Here is an 11,717-nt window from a genome sequence, read left to right as displayed (position 1 = left end):
AGTGAAGAATTGCTGCTCAAAATGTGGAGCAAACAAGAAGAGGTCAGAGCCACAAGAAAAAAAAGGGAAGCAATGAAGCGTCTCATGTAGAAGAGTTGAGGAAGCGCCGAACGGATGCAATGCTAGATGGAACGGTGGGACCTGACGTGATGTCATGTATATGTTGTGTGTATGTGCTTTGTGTGCTTGTGCGATTTCTTTGTTGCACTCACTCACTTTGCGGCGGCTGGTGAAGGCGAGTTGCGGCCGACGGGGTGAGGCGAAGGAGCACCGGTGATTGAAGAACGCTTTTGGGTTTTGAGAGCATCGAGCTTCTTCTTGAGCGCTTTTTGGCGGCTCTTCATTTGTTCGAGAACTAGACAATGTTAGTTGGACTGTTACTGATAATCATGATTGCGAAGGAAACGTACGCTTTTGTATTGACCTTCGGTCTTCACCATCAAGACCATTGATTTCCTCCGCGTCGGACTTGTGACCTGGTACATCTTCTTCTTCCTCGAGGACAGCTTGAAGCATAGTGATCGCAGTCCAATAGTTGATGTCACAATCAGCTAGGTTGTGACCTGTGAGCTCATCGATGGCTGCTTGGCGGCTCATCTCAAGAGAACGGTCGTACAGCAACTTTTCGGCAGTAACCCCAGTAGTGAGCAGAATGTTCTCAGCAGATCCCACGGCAGTTGCTGAGCCTGACGCTGCGGATTGGTTCTGAGGATGGCTAGGGTGGTCGGGTGGCAATTGCTGTTGTGCTTGCTTAAGCTTGCGAGCAACGATTTCTGATTTGACACAGCACTCGTTGAAGCGATCTCGCATCCAAGAGACGACTTGACCGAGTTTGGCGTTTGTTCGACTAGTTCCGTCAAGCCCGCTATGACGACGAGTCCGATTCCAGTAGCTTCCGGTGAGGTCCATGGCCTTGTTTAGCATGGCAAGTGTCTTAACGAACAAGACCAAAGCTTCCTCGGAAATGAGGAGGATAGTATCAGGCGTCAAATCTTCATCGTCTTCGTCGTATTCGATGACATTGTTGTTTGGTTTGCGAGCAACTCCTGTGGCCCCATCACCCAAGGCCGGGTCACTTGGTGCAACAGGAACTAGTTGACTGTACTTGACTTCGGCAAAACCATAGACAACATGGCTGAGTTGTGCCAGATCCTCGATCCTTCGAACTGTGAGCGAGTCCTCGTCTTTGCTAACCATCTTGCCCCCGTCACCAACAAGCAGTATACTGCTTTGCGCGGTAGGATATGCTGGGAACGCAGAGTATCCCTGGGGCGGCGGTGACACGCCTTTCATGATGGGCGGCGAAAGGCCAAGTCCTCGGATGTTGACCATGTTCATGGCCTTGGAAAGAGCAGAGGTTGCCGTTTCAAAGCTGGGCCGGTATTGTCGTCGACTGTATGAGCCAGTGCGTTGATGTGTGATTGTGGGCTTTTGCTGGATCTGGATAGCTTTTGAAGGGACCGCACCAGTAGTCGACGTGGGAGAACCTTGTGTTGTCGACCGCCGTTTGATCGGGGTATCTCTATACATTGGTCGGTCTTGTTGTGTTTGTGGGCTGTTGGCAATTTCGTCTGCAAGAGCGTCAATCTCTACGCGACGCTTCTCCACAAACACGAAGCCCTCGTCTAAAGCGTTATCCTGTGCAGCTCGCTCAGCCGCCTCTCGCAATACTTCGGCTCTTTGCGGAATACGCTCACGGTCGAGATGCTCTTTCAAACCGACAGGTGGCGGTGTTGGTTCATCGCGAGAGTATCTACGTCTATGACTAAGTGCAGTACCCTGGTCTTGCAGGGTTGCGGTGCGCGCTGGTGCCGTTACAGCATTACCAAGAGGTGGGCGTCGATGGTCGCGATAAGATGCGCGCTCCTCACTAGGATCGACTGGCGTAATGCTGGGCCTTCGGGCAGAGGCCGGTATCGGCGCGGTGTTTGAGTAGTTTCCAGAAACCGGTCTAGAGCTTGGCCGCGAGGAAGGCCTGTTCCTGGGCGATGAACTATACGGGCTATCCGAGGCTGGGCGATCCATTTCGGCAGGCGCTTTCTGAGCTTGTCCAGGTTGCTCGATAAGCGGCTCCAATGCAGAGGTTTGGAGACGTTCAGAAGCCTGCATGGATCCGGGCAAATCCTCGTCCACCATTCCAGGGATCTCGTCGCGAATGACAGTATCTGCAAAGAACGATTCATAAGACATGCGTTCGGTTGGCTTCCGCTTGAGCAGGGCGCGAATCAGGTTCTTCATAGCCCGGGTGCAAACAAGGCCTTCTGGGAACCGAACTTGGTCCTTGCGTTCTTCAATCTTGCGCAGCAGCTCGACGTGGTTGTTGGCCCTGAATGGAGGACGAGCGCACATCATCTCAAACAGCACGGTACCTACAGACCACAGATCAGCTTTTGCATCGTATTTTTCATATCGCAGAATCTCGGGAGCCATGTAGAGCGGAGAGCCACAGAGCGTTTCCGCCAGCGAAGTTGTCGGCAGAATCCTAGCAAAGCCGAAATCAGCAATCTTAAGCATTGGCAGAGAGGCGATTCCAGTGGCGGGTATCAATGAGTTCGCGCTAGCGGCGAGAGGCATTCGTTCGAGAGTTCCGCTTTGCGAGTAGAACATGGAGGAGGGATTCAAAAGCAGGTTCTGTGGTTTTAAATCACGATGAATGTAATTCTTGGACCTTAAAAACTCCAGGGCACTCGCCATCTGCTTGGCAAAGTGTCGGACAACCACCTCGTTCAGACCTCCGACAGCGGGATTAGGGTACTTTTCTATCATGCGCTGCGTCTGGGGGTGGTTGACCAGATCGGTGCGCTTCTTGATGAAGGCTGACAGGTCTCCAAGCTCGCAGAACTCCATGATGATGTGCATGCGCGAAGGCGCTTCTTGACAATCAATGAGCGACACTATGTGGGGGTGGTGGAGGCTGCGGAGGATGGTGATCTCGGAGACAAGATTGTCCTTGAGCTTCTTGTTGAGCTTGTTCATGTTGACCGACTTGATGGCGACCGATTGGCGCTTTTCCTGTACACGGCCGTCTGGTTAGCGATGGATTCCTATGTTTAGGTATGGGAAGGGAGCAGCAGCAGCAGCAACGTACAATGTGAATGCCACGGTAGACCTCGGCGAAGCTGCCCTTGCCAATGTGGTGCAGGCGCTTGAACTTGCCAATGATCTGTTCTGAGCCTGGGGCAGCAGATGAGGATGGGGATGCCCCCGAGCGACGGGGGGCATGGGAGCTTGGTGAAGCCATGGCGGCACGGGATGTGCTGCCTGGCTCGGCGTCGATGGTGGGTTGTGTTTGTACTACGGGTGGTGGTGGGGATGGTGGTTGGTGTAATAGTAGTAGAGGAGGAGGAGGAGGAGGACGAGGTGGTGGTGGTGAGATGGGTTGTTGTTATTGTTGTTGGGTGTGGGAAGCGGAAGCGGCTACCAGCGCAGATGCAGGTACAGGGTAGGCGTGAGCGAGTTGCACATGAGCTGTTGGGGGGGCAGCGGGGCGGTGGTTGTGTTGTCGGGACGCGGAGGTGTTGTTGGCTGTATGCGGTGCTATCGATAGTGGTGACGGGGACGCGAGGCGAGACGCAGGGTGGCGGCGAGACGTTGGCGCGAGGTCCGAGGGTTATGGGCAATGGACAGCGGCGGGGGTGGTGAAAGCGACAGCAACAGCGACAGCGGCAGCGACAAGGACAGTAGGGAAGAGGGAGGAGTCGAGAGGGCAGTGAGCAGTCGAGTGGCTTGGGAGGTTTAGGTAGACGGTCGAGTGGAGGGTCCCCCAGGCTCGACTCGCAGTCATGGGGCAGGGCTTAGCGCGCCGCTAGCGCTGCCTTGATAGGACTGATAACGACGCGTGCGAGGCGAGGCGCCTCTATGGCTGCAGCGACCAAGACGAGCATACTATCGCCCATGCCTGACACACAGCAATGTACTTGGACATTCTTCTGATTGTGATGCGCGTCTGCCCGTGTGGCCCGCCCCGTGGTGTCCTTGATGAGTCGGCCCTTGGCCGTGAGCACCGCCTTGGCCTGGCTGGCAGCAGGCGACAAGAGGGGGCTCGTCATGTGGCCGGCGGCATGACCACAGCGCACGCCATTCGCCTGGGGCATGAGCAAGCAGCCTGCCATGTCTGCCATCTGTCGTGCCCAGCCCAGGCAAGTCACTACTAATGCTAAGGAACATTCCCACCACGACCGCCATAGCTTATCGCTCGTCTACCCGTCTCATCCCTGCCTCGGCACCGTCTATGGCCGCCGCTGTGACTTGCAGCTAGTGTGCCAGTTTGTGACGGACCATGGGAGCGCTAAGCCAGCCCAGACAAGCCAGCCTTCAACTGCTGCTCTACTATGACGTAGTAGCCCTGCCCTCCTCCTCCTCCTCACATACTGACACCCCCCACCCTAATGCTCACACACACACACACACGCCCCTACACCTGGCTCGGCCGGCAGACGCTTGCATTCCATATATAGCCCCGTCTCTAGTTGAGCCTCCTCTGCCTGAGCACCGTACCTGCATGCCACCTGACGCCATTCACCACAGGCTCCTCACAGCCTGACCCCTCTCACAAGAACCCACAGCACCACTGGCACAATCACGTTGTCGTTGCCGCCTGTGAGCACCGCCTCGTTCAGGCTCGCTCCTGCTGCGCAAATACCGGCTTTTCCCACCGTCATTGCTGCCTCTGTCATCCACCTCCCCACTGTCTTTGGCACCATCTGACCACTCTCCCATCCAAAGTACAGCCATGCCTTGCCAAACACAAGCCCAACACTCACCGCAACCGCAAAAGCCAGCGAGCCCTCGAGTGACTTGCCACCTGCCCATGGCCATCTGCGCCGTCCATAGCGCCGTCCGATGAGCGATGCTGCTGCATCCCCCATGCCTACACAAACCACCCCCGACACCATGCTAATGTCTCGACTCTTGACCCCCCACTCTCGCCACGGCTCTCCCCCACTCCGCTCTACTCCTGCCAGAGACAGCCAGAGCGGTATTGCGCAGCCAATGAGGAGGAAAATGTGCGAAACCACCACTGGTCCCCGGAGATCCCGCCCGTCTACATATGGCGTGAGAAATCTCGCAATCGGCTTCGACAGCGGCGGAAGCTGCGAGGCGCGGACCAGATCCAGCAGAATGAAAATGGCCAGTACAATGGCCAGAGCTAGCGCCACAAAGCATGGGTCCACGTAGATGGTCGGCAGCAGCATGGCCACCATGGTTCCGTGAAACACCTTGCGGCGCGTGTCCACCTCAACAACAGCAGACAGCGAAAACACCGCAACAAGGCCCGCCACAATGGTGCCTATGCAGTATATGCATAGCAACAGTCGTGTGTTGGCTTCGCCTAGCACCACAAGCCCAACCCGTTCGCCGAGTGCCATGTCCTGTGCCCCTGCAGCCACATCATCTGCCATCTCTCTCGGCGGCAGCGCTATCCACCAGTCCAGATTCCACTCAAACACTTTCCATCGCACGTTTGGTAAATTGCCAAACAGGTAGCTAATCGCCCATCCAAATGGCTCGTGGCCATACAGTGCCCATTTGCTGACAGCATACCGAATCGGGCCCAGTATCAAAATCACAACCACCAGGTAGAAGTAGGCTGCATAGAGCCACTTCCGTAGTGTTGCTTGTGCAGGCGTAAGCTCCAGGTATGACTGTGCAATTGACCTGGATCGTTTTCGACGCGAGAATCCATGTGGCGATGCGTGATTTTCAGCCGTGAGAATAGGTAGCGTGTTCCTACGCGTGCGGCCCACCCCAAAAGATTCCTCGCTCTTTCCGTTAATCTTGTCAAAAAACTTCTTGGTCGTTTCGGCTGCCGACTGTGGCTCGGCTCTGCCCGTAGATAAGATACTACCCATAGTACTACGTTGAGGTATCTCAATCTTGAGGCCTTCACTCTTATTTCCAAACATAGCGGCGTCGTCATCGTCATCGTCATCTGCATCGCTGTCGCCACGCTTCGCTGCAGAGCCACGTTCATTGCGTCTTGACCCCAAGCTCTTATTCAATATTTCCAAAAAGCTTTGACGAGCCCGAATCACCTGGCCTGCGCGCCGGAGCCTCCACTGGGGGATGCGTGCAAGCGCAACCCCCCACTTGAGCACCTTGCCGCAGCATACAAATACTCCCAGCCCTCCCATCCACAGCAAGATGCTAAGTATCATCGCCTGAGGCGAGTCAGAAAACAAAAGTAAGTTGATGAGCCCAATCGACATCAGGTGCAGCTCCGTTGGCAAGAGGCTCGTTGTAGTGAGATAGTACAAAGGCGGCAGTAGTGCCTGATGCAGAGGAAACAGACAGACAAGCAATTCTGGATCTAACCCTTGGTGTGGAGGCGGTAGTTTCAGCTTGTAAGGTTTCTGTGCAGTCAGTCTAGACGGTATATCGGTGTTTTCAGCCGCGATGAGCGGCAGAATGGAAATTAACCAGTGAAGCGATGAATACCCCAAAGGTGAAGGGTTGAAAGGAATAATCCTGGCTGGCAAAGCTGCCAGTCCGAGCAAAATATTTGGAAGCAAAGGCTTCGGCGACGAAGCAAAAAGCGAAATGGCGATTAGTACAGGCAGAATTGGCGGGTATAATATCGTAGCTGGGTCGAATGCTGCTGGCACATGGATCCGCCGGTGAAGTGCAAGATCCGACTGTTTTCCCCAAGAATAATATAATAGTCGTAGCGGATAGAGACCAAGTAATGTCACGATGATAGTAGTATGCGTGAGCAGTTCTGCTGAAGCCGGTATTAGCCATTATTCCATTTGATATTTTGGCAAATGACGCTGACCTCTGTGCCACGACAGCAGCTCGCTCCAGCACTCGCATCCATGGACTGCAAGAATGCCAATGCCAGCGAGCAAGGCCGTCTCCGTTGCTCTCCTTACCATTTCATTCCGCCGCCTTTGCAGATACTTTTGCTTGGCTGCTCTAGCCTCTTCGTCGAGGTGGTACGCAATCCCTTTGCGTTTCCCCCGATTGCCGCCATTGGCAAACTCGTCCGAGAACTTGCTCCCTTCATCGTCGATTTGTGTAGGTGTGAGCAAGGGACTAGCCCATTGCCCGCCTTCCCTGGGCCGCGCATTCCGAAGTCCCTTGTGAAGGCGCAGAGGAGGCGCAGGCAGTGCTTTGACTAAGTTATAGCCTTCGTCGTCTGCCTCGGTGCCGCTTTCGCTGGGTGATTGCGACACCGGTTCCCTGCGTTTTGCACTATTCTTGCCCACTCTCGCGTCGGCATGACTTGGGGGCTCCAGGCCCAAGCTGCTCGCTCTTTCAGGATTCTGGCCGCGTATCTCGTCCCCGTGCCGTAGATATGGGTGTGGTGACCGCCGGAATAGTTGGACGTCCTCTACGTCTGTAGGCGCAAGTGCGGGGACGGCCTGATCTACTTGTCCTGTGTCTTGCGACATTGCGCGGCACACCGGTTCTTCTCCAACTCTTGCGTATGCCACCGATAGTCGAGTGTGCGACTCGAAAGTGCGAGGCGATTGTCGTCAATGCATGGGCAATGACTACCTGGGAGGTGAGCGGCGGAAGTAAGACAGTCTTAAGTCAAGCCGTGGCTGAATGCAATCGATAGTAGCCGGATGTTCTGGAGAGCAATAGACAGAAGGAGCGAGCGGTTGGAAACGCTGCCAAGTGACGCAAAAAACCAGCAATGGTAGTGTCAACAATCATGGGCCACCAATGTCTGAAGACACGATTATCACATGTTCGGGACGCCTGGCAAGGCTGACGTTGCAGGTCCACTACGCGTCTTCCGACTCCCGCCTTGGGGGACGTGTGCAAGCCCATCAAGCGCTTGTCTACTTTTACATTGCCATCCCCCCCCTGCACAATCCCACCCCGCAGCCCATGACACAACGCTTCATTCTTGGACTAACAATTTTAACCTTTGGCAGCCATCACCAGATATCACCTTGCTCAAAAAATGCTAGAAACCTAGTAGGCTCGCAACAAAAGTGCTGCCATTTGAGCTGCCATTTCTTCTTTCTACTGTTGTACAGTTACTTTATCTATTTTGTTTGAGATCCGGCTGTCTAGTTGGGCAGGTGTCCCAAGGCCCTGCCTGCATCTAGCTCGACATGCCAATGTGTCAATTACTGCAGGTACTTGTGTTCTTTGAGCCAAGAATTCACATCCTCCGAATCCCGCACAACCCATGCAGCCTTTGCATTGATACTGTCCAGGCTCTGAGAAAGCGCCATGTCAAAGCCCTTTGTGCTCTTGTTCTTGAAAAAGGCCTCAATGTCCTCAACGTGCTCACGGTGCGTGAAGCAAGACGTCGTGATAGACACGACGGAGCTGAGCATGCTCAGACTTGGGGGAAGCCTGCGCTCTAGTTCTGCCCAATTGTCCTTGACCCAATTCCAGAGCGCATGGCATCCTGCTGGATGCGTTCTCAGTGCTCCAATGGGAAGATAGATGTCTTGGCCCTTGACATCGTCACTGAGCGCCATATCAAGCGTGCGCTTCATGAGCTCTGGTGACTTGGCCCGTCCCAGCGACCGAAGAGCAGAGTTGCGCTCGTCACTTGTCGCTGCATTTCTAGCCTCGTTCACAATGACATTGTACTATTTTATCCATCAGCATGGAAACACGCAGTAGTCAATGTAGCAATGACTTACCTCTTCTTCGCCACCATTGTTTAGTACAATGGCATACACACTCCCACGAATGTTGGGATGAATGGCGGACTTGTCGCCCGCTTTAAACTTGGCAAACATGTCGAAACAGGCTTTGGTGATCTTCTCGTCACCAGCCATGCCGGCAGCGCCGAACATGAGGCCCTTGAACTGCTGCTGAATATGTCCGTCATTTTCATTGAATTCCCATCCCAACTCGTGTGCCTTTTCGGCGCTTAGATCGAGTTGGAACTTCTTCAAAGCATCCCTGGTCTTTTCGTCTTCGAACATCCAGGCGCCTCGAAGCACTCCAATGCGCGACAAAATTTCTCCCCAAACAACGAATTCAGCCTCGTCCTTGAAGCTGTCAAGCAGTGAGAGGATTCCAGACGTCTTTTGGTACCCGGATGCAGCCAGCGAACCAGCATCAGCAATCATACCGGCCCTGTCTTCAACAGTGAGGAGACCCTCTTTCGCAGCGATGCCAAGCTTGCGTAGTCGTTCTGGCGTATACGAAGTTCGGTACAATCCAGAGTGGTCCGCATTCAGTTTGAAGAAATCCATATCCTTGAGCTTGAAGTCGGCCTCGCGATCGAAGAGGGTCAAGTCTTCATCAACACCATCCTTGGTCCGAAGTCCGAGGAAGACGGGGTACAGAGTCTGGTCTTCTTCGGGTTTGACATCGGCAGTGCGGAGGAAACGGTTCTGTTTGAGATGGATCGAGTCGGTGCCCTCGGTGACGGCGACCACAGGGTAACCGACCTTCTTGGTCCAGATGTCCATGACCTTACCAACATCCTTGCCGCTAGCCTTAGCCAAAGCAGCCCAGAGATCGCCCGTCTCTGTGTTGCCGTAAGCATGCTTCTTGAGGTACTGGCGAATGCCCTCCATGAAGGTCTCCTCGCCAACCCACTTGGAAATCATGCGAATGACGCTAGAGCCCTTGGAATACGAAATGGCATCGAAAATCTGATTGATTTCGTCTGCACGCTTGACTGGAATCTCAATGGGGTGGCTGCTGCGCAGGGAGTCAAGGGAGAGTGCGCTTGCGAGATTGTCAGTAACGTAACCTTCCCACACCTTCCAATCAGGGTAGAAGACGTTGCAGGAGTACCACGACATCCATGTCGCAAAACCCTCGTTGAGCCACAAGCCATCCCAGAAGTCCATGGTGACAAGATTGCCGAACCACTGATGTGCGAGTTCGTGTTGCACAGTCTCGGCTACGCGCTGCTTGGTGGCGGCGCCACTGACCTTTTCGTCAATGAGCACATCAACCACACGGTAGGTGATAAGACCCCAGTTCTCCATGGCACCAGCACTGAAGTCTGGAATAGCTACCATGTCCATCTTGGGTAGGGGAAAAGCGCTGTCGAAGGTCTTTTCGTAAAAATCGAGCGTCTTTGCTGCAAGCTCCAGGGAGAAGCGGCCGTGCTCAATGTCTCTGTCCTTTGGCGCATATACTCGCACTGGGACACGGAAATTGTTGGTCTCGATGTAGTTGAGCTCTCCGATAATGAAGCACAAAAGATATGTCGACATGAGTGGTGTGGGGTTGAAGGTAACAGCCTTGCGCTTTCCGCCTGAAATGGCACTGTCAACCTGTTTCTCCGAAGCCACGTCCATGTTGCTCAAGCATGTCATTTTCTCGTCGGCGACAAGTGTCACTGTGAATTTAGCCTTGAGGGCCGGCTCGTCGAAGCAGGGGAATGCACGCCTGGCATCGGTGGGCTCCATTTGGGTCGTGGCCATGTATGTGGTGGAGCCATCCTCGGCCTTGAACGAGGAACGGTAGAAGCCAGCCATGTTGTCATTGAGGATGCCCGAGAAGGTCATGGTGAGCTGCGCCTTGCTACCGCGGGGGATGGTCTGGTCGAAGCTGACCTTGGTTGTTTGTGCCTCTTCATCGGTGCTGACGGTGGGAGCTTCTGATATGACCTGCTGGGCGGCTGTGATCTTGGTGGAGTGGATCTTGAGTTCGTTGGTGTTGAGGGTGACGGATGTGGTGTCGTCGACGACATCCAGACTGTGTGGCGTGTCAGCAAGGTGGGCGCATGCGTTGCAATGAGAAGCAGAGCATACTCAATTGTCACGGTACCAGTGTAGGTGAACTTTTCAAAGTCCGGCTCCAAGGTCAAGTCGTAGTGCACAGGCTTGACATTGGTGGGCAGCACCTCGCGACCCTTGGAGACGTCCATGGCGGAGTGGTCGTCGACTCCAAAGTGTCTGCACATGTTTCTTCGGTGCGAGCAATAACGGACGGGGGGAGCGAGAGAAAGGCGAGAAGGGGGAGGGGGTGATGGGCGAGAGGGGGCTTGTTGTAGCCGTGGTAGCTGTAGCTGGGCGCGGGTAGCGGGGTAGTATCGAGAGCTTGTCGTGGGGCTCGCGCTCGAGAGCGTGTGCAGCTGTGGACTCCGGTGAGGGCTCAGCCGGCTGCGCGAGGCGGTGATGGCCTGGCGCGATAGCACCACACGCCCGCATTGCAGGGCAGAAGCGCCATTCTGCTTGAAGCGCCGCATCTGACCCAACCGCTACAGTCGATGAGGGCGTGCTGCGGTGAGAGGGCGCTCGTTGCAATTGGCCGGGCGAGGTTTGGCAGGGCAGAGAGGGCTTGCGACTGCACACGCCGCTAGACTGTCCCAGTGTTTGTGCGTGTGCGTGTGTGGCCTAGTACAAATACTATCCCGCCCTCGCTTTCTTTTTTTTTCCTCTTCTCAAAACACCGCAAGGAAGTCCTCCCAGCCATCTCCCTCTCTGCAGAGACGCTGTGTGTTCTGGCAACATTGCCAGTCCTTGCTAGAGAAACCACTAGCCCTCGTTTGAGCCCTTCTACAACCACGCCATGAGTGGAAGGGTATAGAAGTAGCGCTACATGAACACTGTCTTGGGGGAGATCAGATGATTGAATCCAAGGCATGCCCCCATTGCCAGACGCAACTGCTGCATTGATGATGCAGTAGGTGCAGTTGCTTTGCTTCTTTCTTGCGTAGCAGACCTTGTTGCACCCAAGTTGCATGTTTGACTGATGGATTGATGTCATGCACTCTCTTTCTCTCTCACGTACTTGTGCCGGCCAAACTTGCGTGTGCTGGGTGTTCCATATAAAGT

The 11,717-nt window shown here is 54.6% G+C and overlaps 3 protein-coding genes across 3 annotated transcripts; all 3 read right to left on the bottom strand.

The window, feature by feature from the left end:
- Window positions 1-212: 212 nt before the first annotated feature.
- Window positions 213-3,241, bottom strand: COCMIDRAFT_7144 (uncharacterized protein; the record flags this gene model as incomplete). The annotated part of the gene is made up of 3 exons (XM_007691850.1): window positions 213-355; window positions 411-3,012; window positions 3,089-3,241. 3 exons carry the CDS (start codon window positions 3,239-3,241, stop codon window positions 213-215), a joined length of 2,898 nt encoding a protein of 965 aa, XP_007690040.1.
- Window positions 3,242-4,532: 1,291 nt separating this feature from the next.
- Window positions 4,533-7,394, bottom strand: COCMIDRAFT_100844 (uncharacterized protein; the record flags this gene model as incomplete). Its single annotated transcript, XM_007691873.1, has 2 exons — window positions 4,533-6,721; window positions 6,776-7,394. 2 exons carry the CDS (start codon window positions 7,392-7,394, stop codon window positions 4,533-4,535), a joined length of 2,808 nt encoding a protein of 935 aa, XP_007690063.1.
- Window positions 7,395-8,084: 690 nt separating this feature from the next.
- Window positions 8,085-10,843, bottom strand: COCMIDRAFT_100861 (uncharacterized protein; the record flags this gene model as incomplete). The annotated part of the gene is made up of 3 exons (XM_007691872.1): window positions 8,085-8,558; window positions 8,613-10,635; window positions 10,692-10,843. The coding sequence occupies 3 exons, from the start codon at window positions 10,841-10,843 to the stop codon at window positions 8,085-8,087; spliced, it is 2,649 nt and encodes an 882-aa protein (XP_007690062.1).
- Between the last annotated feature and the right edge of the window lie 874 nt (window positions 10,844-11,717).

The sequence above is a fragment of the Bipolaris oryzae genome, assembly GCF_000523455.1.
Source record: "Bipolaris oryzae ATCC 44560 unplaced genomic scaffold scaffold_111, whole genome shotgun sequence".
In the NCBI taxonomy this organism is placed as follows: Eukaryota; Fungi; Ascomycota; class Dothideomycetes; order Pleosporales; family Pleosporaceae; genus Bipolaris; species Bipolaris oryzae.
Note: the sequence above shows the minus strand (reverse complement) of the source record. Positions and strands in the feature narration are given on the sequence as shown.